Source organism: Diabrotica virgifera, chromosome 4, assembly GCF_917563875.1.
Source record: "Diabrotica virgifera virgifera chromosome 4, PGI_DIABVI_V3a".
In the NCBI taxonomy this organism is placed as follows: domain Eukaryota; kingdom Metazoa; phylum Arthropoda; class Insecta; order Coleoptera; family Chrysomelidae; genus Diabrotica; species Diabrotica virgifera.
This window is the reverse complement of record NC_065446.1, coordinates 131,335,525-131,363,324: the sequence shown is the minus strand read 5'-3', so window position 1 is coordinate 131,363,324 and position 27,800 is coordinate 131,335,525. Positions and strand designations below refer to the sequence as shown.

Genomic DNA, 27,800 nt, shown 5'->3' with positions numbered 1-27,800 from the left:
AAAACCATTAAAATCAAAACAAAATAAAAAAGCATTTTGAGGTTATGGACACTCAACCTACAGGTCTATAAAAAATAGACACGTTTTGTATAATCATCAACTATGCGTGTACATTTTTAAAAAATTTTAAATTGATTGCATCCCACCAAAAAAATAAAAACGAAAAAATTACGTTTTTGAGCGGTGGAAGGAGGGGGTGGTGTGTTAAAATTGAGCTGAGTCCTATTTTTTAATGAAACGTAAAAGAAGTGGACAAAATGGAATTCTGGAAGTGGGGCATCTTGTCTATGTTAACGGGGGTTAACAGGGGGGGGGCTTTTTCAAACTGACATTTCTTAGTGATTAATGAAATAGGACCCCTATTCCTGTGTGGACCTTGTAGACATTGAATCAGCTAATGTATTCAGTGATTTATGGCCAAATTATAATTATCATCGTCATCCTCTTGGTGCTACAGCCATTAGAGGGCCTCGACCTTCTCAAGCTTTCTACGCCATTCTGCTCTGTCCCTTGCTTGCATTTTCCAGTTGCCGACTCCAATCTTCTCGGCATCTTGTGTTACCTCGTCCATCCACCTCAGCTTTGGTCCACCCCGTTTCTCATTCCCACGGGTTGCGCTGTTAGAATCTTTTTTATCATGTTCGATTCAGGAGCCTGGGCTACATGTCCTGCGCACTGCAGGCGGTTTCGCTTAATTACAGTGATAATATCTTTTCCACCAAACGTATGCTTGTAGATATTCTGCAGTTCAAAGTTATACCTACGTCCTCATATTTCGTTCTCACAGACCGCTCCGAATATCTTGCGTAGCACCTTTTTTTCAAAAATCGATAGAGCGGATTCATCTGTTTTAGTTAGCGTCCATGCCTCTGATCCATATGTGAGAACGGGGACTATCAATGTTCTATACAGCCTTATACGAGTTTTTTGAGACAGACGTTTGTTAGCTAAGTACTTTGAAGACTATGATAACACCTGTTCGTAATTATTATTCGTCTTTTTATTTCCCCTGATGTGTTATTATTGGGGTTAACCGATGTTCCTAGATATATGAACTCTTTGACCGCTTCGAAGTTTTGGTCATTGATGATTAGATCTGCGGCCAAATTATAATAACATTGAAAAAAACAGCAACTCCTATATTATTAACAAATAATACACACCATAAGTAAAGTAAAAGTTTTGAAGAACTTACCTGTAATTCGAACGTGTCTGCCAACTAGCCCCGCGGTGTCTTGGCTAAACAAAATGAGATGTTCGCAGTTGTTGTCCTTATCTTGCAACCGTGCATCGCAAACGGATAGGTCGATGTTGCGAAGCTCACAAAGTTTGGTCAAAGAATCACTGTAAGAAAACAAAATATTACAATAGAAGTCCTAATAAAATCATTGGGAGGTTAGAGTAAACTTTTTTTACTTTTAGGAAAAGTACTATTATTATATGGAAGAGATATCAAGCTAAAAATCGTAATTACATAAATTATCTTCTTTTTCTATATTCCAAAGTTTAGTTATCAGTAAGAATGAACTTTACACAAATTCATATATTTCACATATCATAAACCCAACTTTATTCTTTAGCAATGCCAAACAAAATGTTTGCTCCCAAGAGTAAACGTTTCACACCTTTTGACCACGTGTCCGAAAGAAGCAGCTAAATGACAAGAGACATTTACTTTTTGCTGTAATAGACCAGGTCCGAAGCATTTGAAAACCGTAAAATGTGAAAATAGTTAAATTATGAAACCCACTGTAAAAACGGAGAAATCATAACAACAAATAAAGGAAAAAAATTACGGGCAATATCAGGACGGAAACTGGAAGGGATTGAGTTCTTAAGAATAAAAACCGTTTATTTATATTCCCAACAAAACTACAAGTTCAATGGGAAAAAGTTAAATAGCAAAATTTTAGGTAGTAGAAAGATCTATAACTTTTGTATTTGCACTTTTTTTTATATATCTTCAAATTACACTCGTGGACAAAAATATCGTAGATACATTTTGAAGTTATCATGTGAATTGAAATTTTTTGGGCTGCAATCCTTAACCCTCCTAGGTGATGGATTTATTGTAGATAAATTAAACTTGTGGTGTGGACTGTAAAATATTTTTATGTGAATAACATAGAACAAAATTTATAACTACTACAAAAGTGACAATTCTAAGCTAAATTCTGACGTGGAGTCTTTTTTCCTGTTGTAACCAATGTACTACTTGGTTGCTATAGTAACTTGATATCGCCACCTTTGTCTGTTCGAATGCAAAAAACTGGGATGTAACAGGCGCTATGTTGCCGCACTACACTGGTTTTCATGGTAATGTCTATTTGGTAAAAATGTTAAGCACTAGGGTTAGAGGGATAGGACTTCTTTTCCGAATGCGATGTTAAGTGTCACATAAATGCTCGATCAAAATTAAATCTGATATGGACTATATTATGGCCAACATAATCTTTTGAATTGGATCTCATCAAGGTAAGTATTCACTATTATTCTAATATTGCTCTCTCGTGCATTAGCTCGAATCTGTCACATACAATATGGTTAGACATGATCTTATAAAATGTTTTTAATGTATATGTCAGCTGACATTTACCCAATCACCTCCAGTGATTCAGGTGAACCTCCAGGTTCAGTACCTATGTCTTTTCCAATAAATACCATTCCACGAAACCAGACCGCCACCACCAAAATTAACGCTATGTATGAGGTTCAGTGCACCGAGAGAACAATTTCTTTTCTCCTAAAACACTGATTTCTTTGAGCTATCTTTCTTAAAAGTTACCATATCATATTAACTTAAAGATACCGTTTTACATATAAAGAAACTAGTTTTTTAAACACAACTCAATAATTTCTTACAGATAATTTCTTCAATACTAAGAAATGCATTAATGGTTACATTTTAATTTTCTTATCCTAAAGTTTTTGTTTCTTAAATTGAAAACTACACATATTTTGCAGTATAAGAAATATATGTTAAGTTAATCCATATTTATGTTTGTGAACAAGAAATTTTCTTGCAATCAAATAAATATTTTAGATCACAAGAAATAATTCTTCAGAAATACCCTCTGTAGTAACTGTGGTTATTAAATAAAAACTTTATCATTAATGCCGAAATGCTACTTGCAAAGAGATTTTCTTTCACAAAAGAATTGCGCAGTAACCATTATTCACTATATTTGTGATTTAGTCTCAGTGTTTGGCAAGGTAAGATGGCGTGCATGGCATTAGTTCATTTTCATAATTGGATTTTGGATTTGTTATTTGTTGGTTTTCTTTAAAATCTAAGGGATAGTTTGAAGGTACGTACATAGGTATATAAAAGTAAATTGATTACCTAATTTAAGATGTAATAATAATATTGTTGCATATCCGAATATGTAGTTCTAAAAGAAACATAATAGTATCTTTATATGCATTTTAGATATCTATAGTGATGGACAACTCTGAAAGAAAGGATCTTATTCTAACTGAAAAATAAGCCACAATTTAACTTAAAAAAATGGCTTTCATTGACGTTTCGACTTCCACCTCGGAGAGAATAATAGAATATCTATAATATAAAGCTTCAGAACAATATTGAAAGGAGCTATTAACCAACTAGGGGCTTCCATAAATGGTAGAACTGTATACAGGTAAGTTCCTTTATAAAAATGTGTATACTTATGTATAAACTATAATGTTTCTTGAATGTATCGTCTTCTATATACAATCGTACAATTCAAGGTTATATCAAACATGGCGTGTGCTATATTTGTCATAAAGAAATATTAGTTATTCTAAAAGAAACATCTTGACGGTTAAGAACTTTTATTGCCGAAAATCCTAAATTAGTTAATATGTATTAAATGACTTAAGATGTAACCTAATAATACTTTCCCGTAATAAAATTTCTTAATGATTAGGTTTGCTGTATATTTTGGATTATATAAATAAATAAAATTACAATATATGTCTGCTTCAATGTTTTACATTGGTTGTATTTTTCTTATTGTTTTAGCTAAACAATGTCTATTGTGTTACTTAATATTATACAGATAAATAATTAATATTTCATATAAAAAAAGAAAAAAATTAACAAAGATGGTAGGATAAATAAAGCCATGTTTGAACTAAATATGATTGATTATTATTTGTTGAAATGCCAAGAAATGTTTTTGGATTGTAGACTGTTTTACTGATACCTACCGTTCTTATACCAAAAAATTAATAGTTTTTATGTGGGCCCGTGTATTTGTTCTTTTTTTGTATTTCTTTTGTCAAAATAAGTATGTAGGTACTTATATCCTTATAAAAATTTTTTTATTAAAATAAGTATACTCTTTCTACATAACGGTTTTGTTTTAGGTAATTGCTGATATACAAAGTGCTATTAACAAAAAGAAGGAAAAATTAAGGGAGTTGAATTTGCCTGTCCATCCTTTTATTATTGTATAGAAGCCAGTGGTTTAAGAGTGGAGAAATTATTTGTATGTATTAATATCTAACGTTTTATATCCTGTTTTTATTATCTAATAAAGAATAATTTTACCTTAACAGAATGATTTATTTCGCCGTATGTAATATCACTTTATTTTTAAGAGATGTAACTTAATTCTAAATATACAATTATTTCTGCGAAATACATTTCTTAACATTAAATACATTAATTAATAGCGGTAAGATAACAATATTCCTTACTAAGAAATATTATTTCTCAGAAAGAAGAGTTTTGTAATGCCAAGAAAATATATTCTTATGATAAGTATAATTCCTTTCTGACAAATGGGTTTGCAGTTTGCAAGAAAGTGATAGTTCAATCATGTTTAAGATATATTTCGTTGGGTAAATTAAAATTTATTTGAAATATTTTAGAAAATTATATCTTACATACAAAGATATATTTCTTAGGCAATATGCCAAGTCGATCTTTCTTAAATATTAATAAAGTTTCTTTATGTCAAGAATTTTTTTCTCTCGGTGTGTTGCCAACCGTCGAGCAACCTTTTTCCCTCAACTTACCTAAAAGTTTACACTTTTATGAAAAAATTCCCTACTGTTTACAAAATCTGAGAAGATATGTTGAATTATTTTCAAATATTTTGATTTTTTTTAATATTTTACAATTTGGACTGGGGCAAAAATTTTCTTTTTAGTTAATTTGTTCCTAAACCGAGAGAACAATTTCTTTTCTCCTAAAACACCGATTTCTTTGAGCAATATTTCTTAAAAGTTAACATATCCAATTAACTTAAACATACCGGTTTACATATAAAGAAACGAGTTTTTTAAACACAACTCAATAATTTCTTACAGATAATTTCTTCAATACTAAGAAATGATTTAATGGTTACATTTAATTTTCTTATCCTAAAGTTTTTATTTCTTAAATTGAAAACTACAAATATTTTGCAGTATAAGAAATATAATGTTAAGTTAATCCATATTTATATTTGTGAACAAGAAATTTTCTTGCAATTAAATAAATATTTTAAACCACAAGAAATAATTCTTCAGAAATACCCTCTGTAGTAACTGTGGTTATAAAATAAAAACTTTGTCATTAATGCCGAAATGTTACTTTTAAAGAGATTTTCTCCCACAAAAGAATTGCGCAGATTAACTATTTATGATTTAGTCGTCAGTGTTTGTCAAGATGGCGTGATATGTTCATGTTCATATAGATGGATTTTGGAGTTATTGGTGTTCTTTAAAAATTAACGGATATTTTGAAGGTACGTACATTTATATAGGTATTAAATAAAAGTAAATTGAGTAATTTAAGATGTAATAATAATATTGTTGCGTATCCGAATGGTTAAAAAAGAAACATAATAGTATCTTTATATGCTTTTTAGGTATAATGATGGACGACTCTGAAATAAAGGAGCTTATTATTCTAACTGGGAAATATGCCACAATTTAAAGCTGGGACAGAATGTTATAATATATAGCTTCAGAACAATATTAAGAAAGGAGCTATTAACCAACTGCGGGGCATTCCAGAAATGGTAGAACTTCATACATGTAAGTACCTTTTTAAAAATGTGTATACTTATGTATCAACTATAATAGGTTTCTTGAATGTATCGTCTTCTATAAAAAATATACAATACAACGCTATATCAAACATGGCGGGTGCAATGCTGAGATGTTTTCTCTTAATTTATTTGAGATAAAGAAATCAGTTAGTCTAAAAGAAATATATGTTTATGGTTAAGAAATGTTATTGCCGAACACCGTGAATTAGTTAATATGTATTAAATGACATCGTGAATAACTAATAATACTTTCCCGTAATAAAATTTCTTAATGAATAGTTATGCTGTCTCTTTTAGATTATAAAAATTAAGAAAATTACATATGATTATGTCTGCTTCAATGTTTTACATTGGTTGTACTTTCTCTCTTGTTTTATCCAAACAATGTTTATTGTGTGACTTAATATTATACAGATAAATAATTAATATTTCATTAACAAAAAGACAAAAATAAACAAAGATGTGTAGGTTAAATAATGCCATGTTTGAACTGAATATGATTGATTATTATTAGTATTAATAGTTCTTATGTGGGACCGTGTATTTGTTTTTTTTTTGTATTTCCTAAATTTGTCAAAATAAATATCTATATCTTTATAAAAAATTTTTTATTAAAGTAAGTTTACTTTTTCTACATAACGATTTTGTTTTAGTGAATTGCTGATATACCAAGTGCTATTAACAAAAGAAGGAAAATTTGAGGAAGTTGGATTTGCCTCTCCATCCTTTTATTGTTGTGTAGAAGCCAGTGGTTTAAGAGTGGAGAAAATATTTGTATGTAATAATAACGTTTTATATCTTGTTTTATTAATAAATAATGATTTTACCTTAACACAATGATTTATTTCGCCGTATGTAATATCACTTTATTTTCAAGAAATTTTAACTTAACTCTAAATATACGTTTATCTCTGCGAAATATATTTCTTAACATTAAATATATTAATTATTAATAGTAAAATAATAATATTCCTTACTAAGAAATATTATTGCTCAGAAAGAATAGTTTTGTAATGTGTAGAAAATATATTTTTATGACTAATAAAATTAATTAACATCAAGTGTAATTTCTTTCTGATAAATTGGTTTGAAGTTTGCCAGAAAGTGATAGTTCAATCATGTTTAAGATATATTTCTTAGGCAATATGCCAAGTCGATCTTTCTTAAATATTAATAAAGTTTCTTTATGTCAAGAATTTTTTTCTCTCGGTGTATTATCACATTTTATGTTAAAAATTCCCGCAAAAAGGGAAATTTCCCTCTGGTTGGCAACACTGATGAGGTTACAACTGGCATTCATACCGTTCACTATTTAGAAACATGATTGACAAAAGTACAAAAGTTTGCCTGTACAAGAGTTGAGGAGACGTTAATTTGTCCAATTCGTTCCTCTATTTGCGCATGTACAAGCAATGTCATGAATGAATTTGGTTTGGTGCCAAAATTTAAATCATGTGCAGTGGACTTATCAAGGCTAAAAAAAAAATAATAAATAATATAATTATTTCTCCAACTACTAGATTTCATACTTTCATAGGATCTAAATGTGCTTTTAAACAAATGTTAGTGTAGATTTCAATTAAATTATTCATCTTTTAGATATGTGATAGAAAGTTGAATAGGCGAGGTACTCCGATATATTTTTTTATTGAGTAGTTTTAGCAATTCACTTGGTATTTCATCTGGACCAGCAGCTTTATTATTTTTCATGCACTTAACTGCATGCTGATAATTTCTGACTTTGTTATTTCGGGTCCCTAGTCTTTATTCTGATTATCTTAATATATATTTCCCTGTCTGTGGTCATGGAATATTTCCACTATATATTCTTTCCGTCTTCTTAATTTCTGTTTCGTTTCCATTAAAATGTTTCCTTGTTTGTCCAATAGTATGCTTGAAGTTTTTATTTTGCTGCCCTAGCTAATTCTTTAAATTTCTTATGGAGATTGAAGTTATCGTATTTGTTTTGTAGGTCTTCAATTTCTTCGTCTTTTCCAGTAAAGTAAGTCTCTTTAGCTTCTCTCATTTTTTTTCTTATTTGATTATGCAGCTGTTAATACTGAAATATGTTGATATTCTTTTGTCTTCTTCTATCCTCCATCATTTCCAAGATCTCTTTTGTCTGACCCCTATTAAGGACTACTTAATTTAAAATCAGTCTTAAGCTCTAAAGAGTAATATAAGAGAAATTTATTACCATCGAATCTTATATATTTACTGCTTTAACCTATAACAATGTTATTGTAATGAACGTTTCTACTCCATCCACCTCTAAATACTTATCCTGCTTTCTCCTATTTCTGAATGTTTTACAGTCCGTCTCATTAACCCTAGTGCACATTTCAAAAGCAAACATATACTCTATATAAGAAAATTAACAATCAACAATGGAATTACGCTGAGAATTATAGGCAGACTGTCGTCATTCGAAAATTTAATGCTGCTTCTACTGGGATCAGCCAGATACATTAATGAAGTGAACTTCATAAAATTAGGTCATTTTAAATTGCTTTCATGAACGAAATGTTTGTCTTGCCAAAGTTCTCAACTTTAATACCAGATTATTCTCCCTAATATAATCTTGCAATTTAAAACAATAAAGCGCTGCATGACAATGAATGAAATGATTAAAATTAGCGATAAAAGATGTATTGTTGCAAAAATACCAAACAAAATAATTATTAAATGTACATTACTTTTACTTTCGTTATTGTAATAAAATATGTCAGGAACTATTTAAAAACTACCCTATATTTTCATTTTCGTTATCTTTGAATTTCGTTCAGCTTATTACATTTAAATGTAATAGCGTTCTCTATCTTGGGTCATATAGAACTACAAACTGATCGGAAAAATACATAATAGCGCAACCACGATCAACTTAAGATTACACGATATAAAAACAATAATAGATCACGGTGAAAATAACAAATACGAAAACCTGTGGCTTAAGAACCTACTTCTAAGCAATCCTCACACACGAAAACCAGCCACCCTACCTACGAAAATTCAAAAATTGACAATGATGAAATAGTATAAGTTCATAAATAAAAATACTTAGTGTAATGTATTGGCCATGTAATTATAAACCCCACTGGCGACGCTCATGTATTGCTAATTATCGCATTATATTTTAGTCAGTTACAGGTAAAAGAATTAACCAGTTGTATTTGATATGTAGTCAAATAAAGATTTGTTTTGGGATCATCCAAGTGTTTTTGTGCAGAACATTTCATGGCGACGAGGATAAAAACGTTTTTAAAGTGTGTATAAGTGAATACAAAATGTCGAAAAACGGAAAATTAGATTTATCGTTAAATTTGGAATTTAATCCCAGAATTTGTGAATGGAATGTGTTTATAAAAAGACTAGAACAATATTTCATCGCTAGAGAAATTACAGATGTTAATATTAAAAGAGCTATTTTGTTATATAGCCTTTCAGAAGAAGCTTATATCTTGTTATCCGACTTGTCCGTGCCTAAAAAACCTGAAGAATGTGAATTTAATGTCATTGCAAAAAGCCTAGATAGCTACTATAACAAAACTTGTTTAGTGTGGGTAGAAAGGGCAAAGTTTTATGGTGCTTCGAAAACAAAAAGTGGAAGTGTACAAAATTGGAGTGTACGTTTAAAAAAACTAGCCGGTACTTGTGAATTTGGAAATAAGTTGGAAACGAAATTAACAGATATGTTTATTTCAAAATATAATGAGGGAAAAGTAAAGAATACGCTATTTGCACTGAAGTCAGATATCACATTTAATAAAGCTATGGAAACAGCACAAATTGAAGAAGCAGCAATAACTGGCATTAACGAAGTACATAGCAGAAGTGTGGTGAAAGTGGAACCAGTAGAAGAAAGAGAGGTGTGTCAAATAACGAGTGGAATTTGCAGTAAGGAAATATTGCAAGTATCACATGGCAGAGCACATCAACAAGAACGGCGATTTAAGGAGACTAGACCTTCAACTTCAGGGATGCAGAAACATAGTTCGGATTTTAATCGTGATGAGTTCAGTGGTAGTGTTCAAAAGTGTTTCAGGTGTGCTAAAAGACTCCGCCTTCAGTATGTCCCTATAAGGATTATATCTGCAATTTATGTAACGTTCGAGGACATTTAAAACGGGTATGTAGAAATAGATTTTTAAATTTATTGGAAGAAGGAACTGAATCATCTGTATTATGTATATCAGCAAATAATGATCCGCAATTTATATTGATATCAGTATTAGAGGTAAAATGTTTAAATTTGAATTAGATTCGGGCGCCGCGGTCTCTGTCCTACCTTTTAGTATATATAACAAATATTTTAATACACAATCGTTATCTCAAGTTAATGTATCGTTAGTTAATTTTTCGGGAGACAAGGTTCATCCTAAGGGCAAAATTAACTTACCAGTAACTTTTTCAAAACAAACAAATAATTTGGATTTTTATGTTATGCATCGAGAAACTCCAGCCTGGCTAGGTAGAAATTTTATTAGGTGTTATAATATGGGTTTCAGGGAACTAAATTTTATTGAAGCAGATAAACATAATGAAATAATGGGGTGGTTAATGAAAGATTTTCCCACTGTAGTTTCTGACAAATTGGGCACATTTAATAAATTTCAGTTAAAATTTAATATTAAACCAGATGCCAGACCTAAATTTTTTAAACCCAGAGTGGTTCCTTTTTCTTTAAGAAACAAGGTAGAGATGGAATTAGATAAAATGGTCCAGGAGGGCATTATATCTCCAGTTGAATTTTCGGAATGGGGAACACCCATAGTACCGATTTTAAAAAATGATGGAGGTGTTAGGATTTGTGGTGATTTCAAAATAACTATCAATCCTTTTATCGAAGCGGATAAATATCCGTTACCACGGATCGATGATTTATTTGCTAATTTACAGGGTGGTCAAGAGATTTCTAAAATTGACCTGAGTCAAGCTTATCAGCAAGTTGTGATTCATCCAGATTTTCGGAAATATACGGTTATTAGTACTCATAAGGGATTATTTGCATTTAATCGTCTACCGTACGGAGTTGTATCAGGTCCATCCCAGTTCCAACGTATTATGGAACAAATATTTCTCAATATGCCAAGTATATCTATTTTTTTAGATGATATTCTAATTACAGGAAGGAATAGGGAAGAACACACTAAGAATTTGTGTAAAGTTTTAGCGATTTTACAAGAATGTGGTCTTACAGTAAAAAAAGAAAAATGTACGTTTTTCGCGGAATCAGTATCTTATCTTGGATTTATAATTGATAAAAGGGGCTTGCATAAAAGTCAAGATAAAATTCGGGCTATTGAGGATATCCCAGAACCTACGAATGTGACACAATTAAAATCGTTTTTGGGAAGTATAAATTATTATAATCGATCCATTCCAAATCTCCCAAACATTGTTCATTGTTTATATAAGCTTTTAAAACAAAATGTAGTTTGGCACTGGGATGAAGAATGTCAATTAGCTTTTGACACCATTAAACAAATGTTAGCTTCAGATCTAGTATTAGTTCATTTCGACCCAACCTTAGAATTAAATTTAACGGTTGATAGTTCAGATTATGGGATCGGAGCTGTTCTCTCGCATAGTTTGAAAGATGGTAGCGAGAAACCAATCTATTTTGCTAGTAGAACGCTCAGCGATACCGAAAAGGCTTATTCGACTCTAGATAAAGAAGCAACTGCTATAGTGTGGGGAATCAAACGTTTCTACCAATTTTTATATGGGAAGCAGTTCAATTTAATCACAGATAACAAGGCGTTAGTATCCATTTTTGGCCCTAAAAATGGGATACCGGTTACAGCGGCAAATAGATTGCAGCGATATGCAGTATTTTTAAGTGGTTTCAATTTTAATATAAAGCATATATCGACACAAAAAAATGTAGCAGACTTTTTAAGTAGATTGCCTTCAAATAAGCCGATAAGGCTAGATTCTTCTAAGTTTAATATAGAGGAAACTGTTAATTTAAATTATTTAGCAGACAGCGAAGAAATTCCTATTAATGTGAGTGATATAAGGAAAGAAACAAAATTAGATCCGATTTTGTCTCGTGTAACTGAATATGTTATGGCCAAATGGCCCACAAATGTTGAATTAGAGATTAAACCCTATTTCCTTAAACGAAATGAAATATCTATTGAAGATGGCGTCTTATTGTGGGGACAAAGAGTAATTGTTCCTAGTAAACTACGAAATAAATTACTGAATGAATTGCATTCAGCTCACTTTGGTATAGTTAAGATGAAGTTATTAGCTAGGTCTTATATTTGGTGGCCATCATTAAATACAGAAATTGAAGTTCTCAGCAAGAACTGCATTCCATGTCAGCACATGCAAGCAGATCCTCCTAAGGTTCCCTTACAAGGCTGGAGCATTCCTCAAAATGTTTGGTCACGCGTGCATATAGATTTTGCCGAAACACGAAAAACTCATTTTCTTATCATTTTGGATGCTTTTTCTAAATGGGTAGAAGTTTGTCCAATGTCTTCAGTCACCTCAATGGCTACGATTGCTAAACTTAGGGAGTGTTTTGCTCGTTATGGTTTACCGGAAGTACTTGTCAGCGATAACGGCCCGCAGCTAACATCGCAAGAATTTAAACATTTTACTTTAATTAATGGTATTAAACATATAACAATACCTCCTTTTTCAGCACATTGCAACGGTGCCGCTGAAAATAGCGTTAAAACAGTCAAGCATTTTTTGTTAAAAGATATTGATCAAAGGAATATTAATGTATCATTGTCTAAATTTTTATTGACATATAGGAACACAGTGCACCTGTCGACAGGTACTTCTCCCGCTAAGATATTTTTTGGAAGGGCTTTGCGAACGCGTCTAGATTTAATTAAACCTGATGATTTACAAAACCAACAATCAAACCCAGTTGATTTAACACAAATTAGACGTAACTTGATGCAAGCGCAAGAAAATAATAAGAAATATTATAGGGGGAGGAGACAGGTAGAGTTTGTAGTGGGGGATATCGTTTTAGTTATAGAAACACCAAGGTGTCGTGGTGCAAAGCAAAGATTTTACGAATTTTAGGTAGAAGAGCATATTTGGTAAATCCGTTAGGGAGTAAACTTACGTGGAAAAGACATTGTAATCAAATTAAAATAGTTTTTAATAGTAATTTAGAAGGTATTACCTTTGCGGAGACGATGCACGATAGTTCAGAGGAAAATAATATTCAAAATAACGAGGAAAATGTTATCCAAGCCGCTACAAACTCAACAGGAAATCTAGGTGGGGAGCCTCAGCTAGACTCTCAAAATGATAGTGATGTTATCCAAGAGTCAGGCATCCCACGTAGACGTCCAATAAGATCTAGAAAAGAACCAAAACGTTTTGGATTCGAAATATAGTATTTAGGAGTTTAGTTTTGTTGTGTTCCTAAATTTAGTTATAAGTAGGATTTTAGGGTGGGATGATGTAATGTATTGGCCATGTAATTATAAACCCCACTGGCGACGCTCATGTATTGCTAATTATCGCATTATATTTTAGTCAGTTACAGGTAAAAGAATTAACCAGTTGTATTTGATATGTAGTCAAATAAAGATTTGTTTTGGGATCATCCAAGTGTTTTTGTGCAGAACATTTCACTTAGGTTATGAAATTCAAACTTCCAGGGACAACAAAACTGCTGAACTGCAAAGAAGAATAGATAGATAGATAGATAGATAGATAGATAGATAGATAGATAGATAGATAGATAGATAGATAGATAGATAGATAGATAGATAGATAGATAGATAGATAGATAGATCTTTATTTAAATAGAAAAAACCTAATATACATACAATATAAAGAAAAAAAGTACACTATAAATTTTTGATATGTTGTTTAAGCAATATTTTGAAATTATTGAGACTAGTACATTTTTTTACAGCTGCAGGTAACTGATTAAACTTAAGAAAGCTTTTAAAAAAGAGCGAATTCATCGTACTTTTATAAATAGTTCTAGGTATATATATGTCATCTAAACCTCTGGTATTATAAGAATGAATATCTTTGTTAAAAGAAATGAATTCTTGAAAATATTCAGGTGATAAGCCATTTACTATTTTGAAGACCAAAATCATGGTGAAATAAAACAATCTATTTTCAACAGAGAACCAGTTTAGGGTATTTAACATCGTCCTAATTGGAGTACGACGATTTGTTTTAAGAATTATTCTCATTCCACGGTTTTGTAATTTTTGTAGCATGTTAAGTTTATTAAGATTAAATAAATATAAGATTGATGAGCAATAGTCAAAATGAGGTTGAATAATTGTGTTATATACTGTAATTTTTGACTCCATTGACAAATTTTGAGATATTCTGCTCAGAAAGTATAGTTTTTTTGATATTTTTTTATGAACATACTCGAAATGACTGTCAAAATTCAGAATATTGTCAAGTTGGAATCCCAAATATTTAGCTGTTGTAACCACTTCAATTTTTTCATTATTAATATTTAAATTTATGTTCTCAGAATCGAGCAAGCTATATTTATGTTTAGTAGTGAAAACCATTGCATTTGTTTTTTTAACATTCAACTTAAGTTTATTAATTATCAAGTATTTGTTAACCATATCTAAAATAGTATTAATTTTTTGAATGGCTATATCAAAATTTTCATCACTACAACAGATTAGAGGAGCGGTTCTCAACCAACGTGTCGCGACACACTGGTGTGCCGGAAGAACCTATCAGATGTGTCGCGAGATTTACGAATACGATATTTTTATTTGTATTTTTTCACTTGTTATAATATACCAATCATGCATTCAACCATTTTTTTTAACTATTAGGTATATAAAATTAAAAGGTTTTACCACGTTATACCAATCAATAAAGTGCCAATCCGTAACTGTTTCCTCTCTAACTGTTTTTAAAATTTAACCGACATAACTTGCGTTATGAATAGTTGCGCAAAGCGGGAGATCTTGTTTCTTATCTTTAAGACGGAGCAACACGGCAAAATTTAGAGAAGTAGCTCCGGATGTTTTTTGGATTTCAGTTAAGAATGAATACCCAGAATTAGCAAAGAAAGCAGTATCCCTTTAACTGCCGTTTTCGACCTCGTACTTATGTGAATCTGCATTTTCTGCGATGAAAAATATAAAATCTAGCTGCCGGTCTCAACTACTTGATGTGGACAGCGAGCTGAGAGTGTGTATGTCTACAATTCGTCCTCGGATAGATATACTTTGCAAAAGTCATCAGGGTCAAATTTTACACTAATTTTATGTATTCTTCCTGTTTTGTTTTTTGCTTGTTATGTTCTTACGAAATAAAAAATAATGTGCTTAGTATATTCATTTGTACTTACCTACCACCAGCAAAAATTTGTACATATAAGGGTGTCGCGAATCTGTAAGGAGTACGTTAGTGCGTCGCTGAGTAAAAAAGGTTGAGAACCGCTGGATTAGAGTATCATCGGCAAAAAGGTTAATAAACTCACAATTTACAAAAATATCGCTATCGTTAATGTACAGAATAAATAAAAGAGGGCCTAATACACTGCCTTGAGGAATACCTGTATTACTATCCATTTCAGATGATAATTGGTCTTTAAAACGTACTTTCTGTTTGCGATGTTCTAAATAATTTTCTAACCACTCAATTACTGCAACTCCTATACCATACTGTTTAAGTTTTGATATCAATATTGTCCTGTCGATTGTCTCAAAAGCTCTTTTTAAATCTAGAAATACACCGACTACGTACTTATTTTTATCTAAATTACTCTTTATGTGACATAATGTAACTTGTAATGCTGATTCACAAGAGAATTGTTTACGAAACCCTGATTGATTATTAATTAAAATTTTATTTTTTGTTACATGTTCCAATAATTGTTCATAAACAGCAATTTCTAATAGTTTTTCTATAGGAGGTAAATATTGATTGGACGAAATTCTTCAGCTTTTGTAGTATTAGGTATTTTTTGTATAGGGGTGATAGTACTTATTTTTAATACTTCAAGAATTTTACCCGTAGCAAGAGATGTATTAATTAAATTTAACATAAGGTGCCCAATGGTTTCAAAAACTTCCTTTACCATTCTGCAATTTAACGTTTCGTGCAGTGAGAATTTATTATCCAAATTGCCAACAATTTTTCTCAAATCCTGTATGGAAAGCTCTTCAAATTTATCAAAATTTAAATATAGATTATTATTTACATTACACCATGTTTCAAAATTCTTAATACTTTGAACAATACCTTCAATGCTTTCAACAAAATACTCATTAAAACTGAGCTATTTCTAAGTTGTTTGTTAACCGTTTTGGGCCTGTAGCAGTTTCAAAGATTACAGAGTATGGCATCTCTCGGCTATTATCATTGATTAATTTTCTTAAAGTTTTCCACATTTGTTTTGGATTGTTTCTATACCTGTATATTTTGTTAAAATAGAATCGCTCTTTTTTAAGCTTTAACATATTTACTACCTCATTTCTATGTCTCTTAAAAACTTGCCATTTATGTTCTTTTTCAATAACGTCAATACATTTTTTAAAATCTTTATAAGCCCTGTCACGCTGTTTAATTTGTTTAAATACCTCATAATCAAACCAAGGTAATTTAGATTGAAACTGACATGTTACAATTGGTATTATGCCATTGATTACATTTTCACAATTTTGCAAAATTTCCTGGTAAATGATATTAACATCAACAGAATCCAAATTAAAGTGACACATGATAAGACTAGTTTTGATTTTATCCAAGTTTTGATTACATAAATTTCTAAACTTGGATATATTACCATCAGATATATTATAACTATTATTATTAGAGATATTTACGGAAATAACAGAATGATCAGTAATTTTTGGACAGTCGTGAACACAAGCACTTATATCATTTTGATTAGAAAGCACATAATCTACCAAAGTTTTGCTAGTGTTAGTAATACGAGTAGGATAACTAATACACTGTTGTATCCCATAAGCCGAAAACATTTTTTTTATTTTTTCCCCATAGAAATTACTAGCTAACAAGTCTATATTAAAATCACCAACTAACACACAACGATAGTTTGTAGTAAATGAAGCACCATATATTTCTTCCAAATATTCAATGAATTGAGCATCAGGACTGGATGGTGAATGGTATAAACACCCCACCAAGTAGACCATGGATTTAAAATCAACTTTTATTACTTTGCACCAATAATTATTACGCAATTGAAATGTTTTAAAATTTGAGAAATCATAATGTTTGTTGATGTATAACATAACACCTCCAGTGTATCTACTCGTTGAGTCACAGCGAATATGGCAATAATTTTCAAGTTTCACCTCTATATCTTCAATATCTGATGTCGTCCTAGTCTCACTCAATAGAATTATTTTGGGGTTATAGCAAGTTATGGATTCCTGAACTTGGTCTCTATTTTTAACTATGCTTTGGGCGTTGAGATAAATTATATCGGAGTTGAATGGTATATTAGGGTTTATAACGTGTTTTTTTGAACGGATTTCGAAACGATAGTTGGTTTATTATTTATATATCTAATAGTTTTGGTAGTATCACCGTTATCGATCAAAGTCTGTAGTTTATTTTTAATTGTTTTAAAATATTCCTGTTGAGCCTTCGTTTGATCACCAAATATTCTGATGCTTGGAATAGAAATTAATTGTTTATTTTTAAGAACAAATTTGGCATCTTCTTTTGAGTTAAGAATAACTTTGAGCGGCCTACTCTTGCTTCCACCATATTTTCCCAAACGAAACACTTTTAAATTATTTTTGTCAATGTTAAAATTATTCAATATTTTCCCAATAGATGTTGCATCTTCAGCATCACGTTCTACTTGCGTTTTCATTTTTGATTCATTCACGTTACAGACTATTATGTTAGAAGCCCGACTCTGCCTCTCAATCATCTCACATATTATTTCTTCTTTATCTTCCCTAGTGTCAGGGTCATTAATGCCAACAGAATCTGATATATTTTCTAAATATTTGATTTCTAGCTCCATATGATCAATTTTCGCAAGCCATTTAGGGATAAGCTTTATTCCATTCTGACAATCCTCACAATAAAATTTAAGTGATCGCTTACCTTTAAGATCCATAACTTGTAGTTCTCTGGCATTCAGTCCGGAACACTCCCTATGTGTCGTCCTGGTGCAGCTATCACAGTTTATTGTAACATCTCCATTTGAATTATTACAAATAACACACTCCATTGTAAACTTTCACAGTAAGTACCCGTACTAATGATGTTTTAAATTTTAACGATCACTTTTTACTGTCTTATCGAAAAAGTATTAATACCTTTTTATTTGCAAACGATTCGCACTTTACACATAAATTATGCAGAAATCAATAGGATTTTTTTAAAAATAACTAGATGTATGTATATATTCACTTGTATAGATGATACAACCCAAAAATCAAAATTTTTAATACACTAATTCCCTATAAACTTAATTTTATTAAAGAAGCAATGTAAAATACGTGTGTACATTCGGATCGATGTTAATTTGCTTCCTTTAGAAGAATCACTTTAGAATTGCCGCATTATGTATCTTTATCAGGCACTGTCAAGAAAAACATGCCAACTTATTTAAGGAAGAAGACCTTAGACAATGTGTGCTTCCAATTATGACTTACGCTGCCAAAACTCTAAGCAATCAAACTCAGAGTGGCTTAAAGAAGAGTAAAGCGGTCTTTAATTGGATGACTCTCTAAGACAGGATTAGTAACGGGGAAATAAGGAGCACAGGCGTCACAGATGTCATGGAGAGCATATCATGACTAAAATGGAACTGGGCGTGCCATATGGCTAGAATGAATGACGGACGGTGGATCCAAAAAATTACAGTGTGGAGACTACAAGCAGATATAAAACGCAGATATAGACCACGTACACGATGGACAGACGACGACAAAACAACCGCTGCCAATTAGCTACAGGAAGTTCAAAACCGATAGAACTAACAGAAATTGGGGAAGGCCTATGTTCAACTTTTCACGCAGAATGCTGAATGATAATGGGTAATAAAAGCCACTTTCAGGAAAAATTTTAAATAACTGTAAGGCCTAAGTAACATACTAAACAAAGCAGACCTTTTATCTAGAGTAAATCTTTGTTAATCTAGATGTCCCGAAATATAAATAAATAAACGTCCATCATCCATAAAATTACATAACAAAATATTATCACCATTGACTGAAATAAAGTAATTTATTCAAATGCAATATTTCTAATGTGCTCCTTCTATCGATTATGTCTCCCCCAGCTGAGTTGAATGACAGCACTTGACCATACAGAGACTGATAAAGTGAAGAGAAACAGACAAAACAACACAAAAGTCATGATACTTTCTCTATCGCTCATCGATATTGGAAATCCTTCCGTGAAAAATTGGATAATAATGTCCTGCTCCAGAGCGTGCCTCGCCAACGGTTCTTTGTAGTATATTTACAAGACGGCCGATAAAATATAGTCCAGGAAGCAAAGTTATCGAAATATTAATTTATTAGTCTAGTATACGCTGTGAGCTCGTACGTAGAGGGGATATTTACAAATTCGCGAGCGCCAGTAGTGACAAGTCTGTAAACCTTTACCGGAAATTTGACATAAATGTCAAAGTGATTAATTTAAAATTAAAATTAAAAACATTAATTATAAAAAATATTAGTTGGACAAAGCTGTGGTATATATTTTTACCTTAAATATACTTACGTTTTAAATACTGAATTAAGTTTTTTTAATGTTCTATTAATCTATTAATCTTAGCGCCATCTACACGATAATTGTGAAAGTATCCCAAGTAAGAAATTCATATTTTGTCAATAGAACGTCAAAATGATTAGCAAAATCTTAAAAAAATCGATTACAATTTAATTACTTTTTTGCGTTGTAAATATTAAGCGATAACAATTAAATAATAAATTTAAAAATTACCGGTGAAAATTGAATTAGTAGTCCGCTAGGAGCGACACCAGCGAAGCTCACAGCGTATAGACCGATAACTACAACCTCAACGGAATATAAAATAAATATATTTAGTATTATTTAGATTTAGCCATACAGCTCACACTAAGGGGATAATTGACTCATTCCAGATACCTACGTTATCAAGACAATTGAGCTCTGGTGGGACTCTTTCCGTATTATCGAGCCCTAGGTCAAGGTTGGTAGATATACGGTACGTTGTCTCGTAACTATAGACTAATCAAATGCTTGCTTTTTAAAGGCGGGAACACGTCATCCGTACAATTTTAAAATTGTCATAAGTTTCAATGCTAATAAAAGTTTCAAAATCTTAGATTTTGCATATTTATTTTGAGATTTTCTTGGGTTTAGGTATATTAAGTTGTTCTAAGATATAAAACTGATAAGAGAAGAAAATAAGATATTGAGACAAGAAAATCAAAAACTAAAAGAAGAAAATAAAGATATAAAAGAGAAGCTAGATGAAACAAATGATAGAATTGAATGGCTAGAGAGAGAGAAAAGGAAAAATAATATAGTAATGTCAGGAATTGAAATTGAGACAGAAAATAAAACAGAACTTAAACAATTCGTGGAGAGCATGATAAAAAACACTCTACAGATAAATATTAATGTAAAGACAGCTCATAAAATAGGAAGAAAAGTATGCTTAATTGAAATAAATAATGAAGACGAAAAAGAACAAATCATGAAAAAAAATAAAAATTAAAAGAACATGACAACAAAGGAGCGTGAAAAGAAAAAGCAAATAAGAAAAATGGCAAAATAAGAAGAATTAAAAGGAAATAAGGTGAAAATTGGGTACAATAAAATAACTATAAATGGCGAGATATGGAAATGGAATAAGACTACGAAAAAACTAGAAGTAATAAATCCAAAAAACGAATAGCAGAAATTGAAGGCGACATGAAAACAAACACAACGAACCTGGCAAATAAAATGGACACGAATAAAAATATATATGAAGCTACAAATATAGAGAGGAACAAAAATGGTGGGATATATAAAAATACGGAACATAAAAATGAAAAGGAAATCATAAAAATGGCTACATGGAACGTGCGAGGTATTAACGGTAAGGAAGAGGAAATAATTGAAGAGATGAAACTACAAAATATAGACTACTTGGGAGTAACTGAAATAAAAAAGAAGGGTAGAGGAATAGTAGATCTAAATGAGGATTACCGCTTATATTGGTCAGGAGTGGACTTAAAAGAATGGGGCGCGGGAGGTGTAGGCCTAATAGTAAGAACAGAAAAGACAAATAACATAATAGGTGAAAGATATATAAACGAAAGATTATTGGTAGTGGAAGTAAAACTAGAAAATACAAATATAACCAGCATAATCGTAGCATATGGGCCAAATGATAATGCCAAAAAAGAGGAAAAAGATGAATTCCTTGAAATATTACAAGCAGAGATGGATAACTAAGGAGAAAACATTATATTAATGGGAGACCTAAGTGGTAGAGTGGGAAGAGACAATAAAGGGCAACAAACAATAAAGAGACAATAAACGATACCTAGGGCAACATGGAGAAGAAATGAAAAATGATAACGGAAACAGAATCATAGACCTATGTATAGCAAATGATATGGTTATAACGAATTCAAAATTTATGCACAAAGACATACACAAATATACTAGAGAAATCCCATCGAGAAAAGAAAAATCCATAATAGACTATTTCCTAATAAAAAGAAAAGACCTAAAGATGATAAGAGACGTAAAGGTAAAATAGAGGCTGAAATAAGCTGTGACCATTACTTGCTTATAATGGAACTAAGGGTACACACACATAACACAACAGAAAAAAGAAAGAAGATAACTAAAGAAAAAATAAAAAGCTACAAATTAAGAGAAATAGATAGTAAAGAGGAATACCAGAAGAAGTTAACCAAACAGTTCGAGACTATAAAGCCAATTAACACAGGAATAGAAAATAAATGGAAGCAATTTAAGGAAATCATATTGAAAACAGCAAAAGAAGTATGCGGAACAACTAAAATCACAAACATAATATATTCGAAGAAAAGTAAATGGTGGACAGCAGAAATACAACGTAAAGTGAAAGAAAAGAAAAAAGTATGGAAAAAATATCTAAAAACCAAATCGGAGAACGATTACGAAAAATACAAAAAGGCCAGAAACGACATTAAACAAGAAATTAAAACGGCAAAAAAGAAGTCTTGGGAAGATTTTGGACACAAAATGAATGAAAACTATTTTAATAACCAGAAATTGTTCTATGGTACACTGAAACAGCTCAGACAAAAGAAATCGCATAGCTTAAGAAATATAAGAGATAAAGAAGGAAATATATTAACTACAGAAAGAGAAATAATGCAAAGATGGAAGCAGTATTTTGAAGAACTAACAGAATGGAAACAATATCAACAAGAAAGAGAGGAAGACATGATCGAAAATACAAAGGAAATGCAACAAATAACAAAAGAGGAAATTGCAGAAGCCATTGACAAATTAAAATTGGGAAAATCTCCAGGCCAAGATGAAATCACAGCTGAAATGTTAAAGTACATGAGTGAAAATTCAAAAGAAAAATTTCGAGAATTACTAAATGAAATAATCACAGCAAAGGAAATACCATCTGATTGGAAAACAGATATAATAATACCACTGTTTAAGAAGGGAGACGCAAGAAATTGCGAAAATTATAGGGGTATTACATTGACAAGCGTTCCTGCCAAAATATTCAACAGAATAATTGAAAAAAGGCTAAGGGAAAAACTAGAAATAAAATTAGAAGAATCCCAGCATGGCTTCAGAAAAGGAAGGAGTACCCAAGATCTGATTTTCATATTGAGACAAATAGGAGAAAAACTATTGATGAAAGGCAAAGAAATACATATATGCTTTATTGATCTGAAAAATGCTTTTGATAGAATAAGAAGAGAAGATATATGGAAATATTTGTTTAAAGAAAAATGGAATAGAAGAGGATATGATAGAAATAACTAAAGCCTTGTATAAAAATAATAAAATAAAAATAAGGACGCACAATCCAGAATCTGATGAATTCCAGGCAAAGATAGGACTAAAACAAGGCTGCGTACCAAGTCCATTACTTTCCTCAATGGTACTAGATGATGCAATAAAGCAATGCAAGGAGAAATCTAAAGACATGATATTGGGAAAATGGAAAATGAACAACGTACAAATACAAGAATTACTATTTGCAGATGATATGGTATTGTTAGCTGACACGGAAGAGAAACTGCAACAAATAATAAACACTTATATAAAAGAACTAAGAAAAATGAACATGGAAATAAACACCGATAAAAGTAAAACAATGGTTATGGCAACTACAAAAAAAGTGATTAAAATTAAGGTAGAAGGACAAGTGTTGGAACAAGTAAACAGCTACAACTACTTAGGTACAATTATTGAAGAAGATGGTAAAATAGGCAAAGAAATAAACAATAAAATAGGAAAAGCAGGGAAAATTTATAATACATTAAGAAATACGTTCTTTGGAAAGAAAGAGGTACCCAAAGAAGTCAAAACACAAGTGTACCAAAAAGTGGTCCGACCATCAATCATCTATGGGAGTGAGTCGTGGACACTAACAAAGAACAACAAAAGAAAAATCAAAGCTACCAAGATAAGATTCTTGAGAAAAATAGAAGGGGTCACACGAAGAGACAAAATAAGAAACGACACAATAACTCAAGCTCTAAAGATAAAACCCATAGAGACAATTATAGGGAAACGACAGTTAGGATGGTTGGGATACATCCATAGACTAAACGACACAAGAATAACGAAAAAAGTATATAATATGAAGTCAGAGTACAAGGGAAAAATAAAGAAGGTCGACCAAGAATGAGATGGGAAGAACAAGTTAGACAAGAAGCAGAGAAGAGAGGACTGCAATGGAGTATGGCAAAACAATTAGCTCAAAATAGAACAGCATGGAAAAGATGTATCAAAGAAGCACCACAAGATTAAAACATATGGACAGAAAGATGGGTCAAATAAGTAATTTATATTCATTAAAATTGTATTGTTAAAATAAGTATTGTATAATTATTAAAATATATTGAAATGTAGATATTGAGCTAGTTGTAAACAGCCCAACACCGAAAGGTACGAATGGGCTTAATTGATTAAATAAATAAATTAAGTGGTTCTTATATTGGTATTTACATCAATTTTTCTCTTAAAAAATCAATAGTCTGCAAACAAAAACCTAGAATTTATTTGACACTTATATGTGTTTTAAATGGAGAAAACAGTTTAATTCGCACAATTACTCAACAAAAATAGAAGAAAAAGTTAAACCCGCCAGTGGTCGCTATATAAGATTTCCTCTCACGGTCTCAGAAAATTGCACACAACTTTTTTTCTGGGAAATTATACGCGCTGTAGTTCCTTCTAGTCTCCTAACTATCCTCCCTCGACAATCTAATAGACTCGTCTGCTCAGATAGTGACACAGTTTACTTAGTATCACCATATTGATGAGTCAGTGCGCTTCATGTGAGAGATTCTTTCATCAAGCGACCACCGGCGTCACCAAATGTGTATAAAAATTAATTTTATTTTTCCTCTGAAAACCTAAAATAATATCCTTTTATGATGATATAATAAAAGGCGCCGTGGATGTGGTCGATAATATGGAAATCCTATATTCTGTTTCATGGGTTAGTTGTAGATGGCCACTTACCATATATTTTATATAAAGATAATAATAATAAAACAGTAAAACGTCGTATCTTTTTAACGCAAATGGCTTTATCGTTGATGAAACCTCATCTTTTTTTTTTTAATTTTGTAAAGAAAGGCAAAAGTTGGATATGTGAGAGAAAATCATACGCGCGACCACTCGCGTAACAACCTACTTCCCAGGCAAGCAAGAGACGTCATATAACGTCGAGGAAACGTCAGTTTTTGGTTGAATATACACACGTGGTTGAACATTACGGCATATAGACGTTTTTTGTAGGTGATTTTAAATACGTAAGATTAATGACGTTAAAATACGTTTAAAAAACGTTTTCATTTCAGACAGCCTAAGTCTGACGTCACGAAATTGGAAGGAACTGAAAAGTTACAAAACAAAGGTTATGTTTCATGTTTGTATCGTCGTTTCATTTCATTGTTTATCGTCGTATTTTGCCTATTTTGATTTATTTGGATTGTGTTTGCTCTTTTTTTATGTTTTTTAAAACTTTTGTTTGTCATTAGTGAACTTTCTAATTTTACCACAATGCAAAGTGATTATTTAAGGAAATTATTGGAAACTACAGATGTTGGAAAAAGGTAGGCGAAACAATTTTTATTTTCTGTTCATTTTTCCCTGATATTTATCAATAATGATGAAATTTGCAAGCAATAACATTATTTCTTTTATGGTTTTAGATATTCATCGAAGCTGAAAATAATTGGGGATTTAGATCCATATACAGTTCAGTCATCAGAATTTAATTTTACAGTAAAATGCATTCCACCAATCACTATTATAGATGTTTATACATATCTGGTGGAGTCTCACAGTTACTATTCTGAGCAGCAGATGAAAGCATATAAAAGCCTTCAGGCACACAAAAGCCTTCACAACTGGATTTGTTTTGTAAGTTGGAGTAAAAATTGTTAATTATTTCTATATTATTGTTGGAGAGGTATGCCTTTATTTTATTTATTCACCATTAAGGAATATATGGATAACAGTATTAGTGTCTTTTGGATAAATTGGTTTTAAATATTAGATTTATTTACCAGACATATTGTCGTCCTAATTTGTAAACTCTGTAACTCTATAAATCTCTGAAAATGAGTTATTACTGTCATGTGCTTTAAAAAGTCCCTACTTCTCGTTTCAAAAAGGATGCACATGCATGTTTTTACCAGATGAGTAAATAGTGACATCTTCGTATACACTGTATCTCTTGCGGCAAATTTAGTACGAAAAATATGCAACTCTTCAGTTTGACATACCACACGACTGACCTCACTGTTAAGAAAGTGATATTTTCAAGAAAAAGTTGGTGGTAAGTAATAATAAATACTACTATTAAACAATATACAAATGTTAGTGATATGTGTATCTATAAAATATTCCATTTTAGCATCCTATCTTTTAAAATGTAGTAGTATTCACATTAAGGCGGGTTCTCACTTTTCAGTTTCGCTGACGCTTTCTGACTGATTCATTATAGACAAGACGAAAACGGCGGGTTCGTTGGGAAAAATATTCCCATGAGATTTTTTTGCATAATTACATTCGTGAGACATCCCAGAATAAGGTTCAAGAAGTCGCCCACGTGAAAAGTGGGTCAAATTTTTTTAACAATTTTTTTTATTCAAATTGCGAAAATCAATATTTTTGGCCCGAACAATTTTTTTGTAGGTTTTCTGGACCATTCTGGATAAAAAAGATCTAATCTTTCTCTAAAGTTGATCGTTTTCGAGTTATAAGAAATTTAAAATTGAAAAAAACGAAAAATGGCGATTTTCAAGGCTTAATAACTCGGTTAAAAGTTATTATTATAAAAGTCAAAAAGTGACTATATCAAAGTTTAATGCCCCCCCTACAAGATTCCGAAGAAATTTTTGTCATTATTTTATTACTAAGCTGTTATTTTTAAGTAATAATATTGAGCGCCATGCACGTGGTAGGCGTCCGTAAATGTGAGTGCAAGTAAGATGCACAATTGGACTGCCGGAATGACATCTCTCTCGCACTCAACATTTACGGGCGGCTACCACGTGCATGGCGCTCAATATTATTACTTAAAAATAACAGCTTAGTAATAAAATAATGACAAAAATTTCTTCGGGAACCTGTAGGGGGGGCATTAAGCTTTGATTTAGTCACTTTCTGACTTTCATAATAATAACTTTTAACCGAGTTATTAAGCCTTGAAAATCGCCATTTTTGGTTTTTTTTCAATTTTAAATTGCTTATAACTCGAAAACTATCAACTCTAGGGAAAAATTATGAGAGACCTTTTTTATCCAGAATAGTCCAAAAAGCCTACAAAAAAATTGTCTGGGAGAAAAATATTGATTCTTGCAATTTGATTAAAAAAATTGTAAAAAAAAAATTGGCCCACTTTTCACGTGGGCGACTTCTTGAACCTTATTCTGGGATGTCTCACGAATGTAATTATGCAAAAAAATCTCATGGGAATATTTTTTCCAACAGACCCGCCGTTTTCGCCTTATCTATTAATAGTGAAAAATAAAAATTGACGTTTGCAATCACACGTTTCATATTTTTCTACATTCAGTAGATACGTAGCTAATCCAAACGTTTGATATCGTGGTAATGAAAATGGTTAAAAAAATTGAGACCAGCTGTTCGCGAAGTATGTTTACAATACCTAATTAGTAAATGAATTACAGAATATTCTAGTGAATCAAAAGAGAACAAAACGTCGTGGGCCAGGTCCTGGATATTTCGCAGAATTATTTGGTGTACTAGTGAAACTACGTTGAAAGATTTAGCTTTGGAAAATTTGGCCCATGTAAAAAAATGGATGGGTCATATAATCCACCAGGTGACGTATATAGGACGATATAAGAGCATAAAATTAAGATTCAGCACTATGCCGTCACTTGTCAGCTGTGCAACTGTGTACTGGTGACAATTCAAAAGTGCAGGTAGAGTGAGTACATTTTGGTCATATATTTTTGTACGGAATTTCTACCATCGATAGATCCATGAAAAATAATAAGAAAGCGCACAGTGCCGTAAAAAATGGTGCGCGCACAAAGTTGGTAAATTTTTTTGATTTTCTGACAATTTCCAGGGTAAATTTGGTCATTTCATTCTGTA

General features: G+C 31.4%; 1 protein-coding gene across 1 annotated transcript in view; it reads right to left on the bottom strand.

The window, feature by feature from the left end:
* Positions 1–27,800, bottom strand: part of LOC114334762 (pleckstrin homology domain-containing family G member 5) — a 1,826,648-nt gene that overhangs the window by 738,670 nt on the left and 1,060,178 nt on the right. Inside the window, exon 8 of the mRNA XM_050649705.1 lies at positions 1,196–1,344. Within this exon, the coding sequence (XP_050505662.1) occupies positions 1,196–1,344 (149 nt within the window). The remainder of the gene's footprint in view (positions 1–1,195; positions 1,345–27,800) is intronic.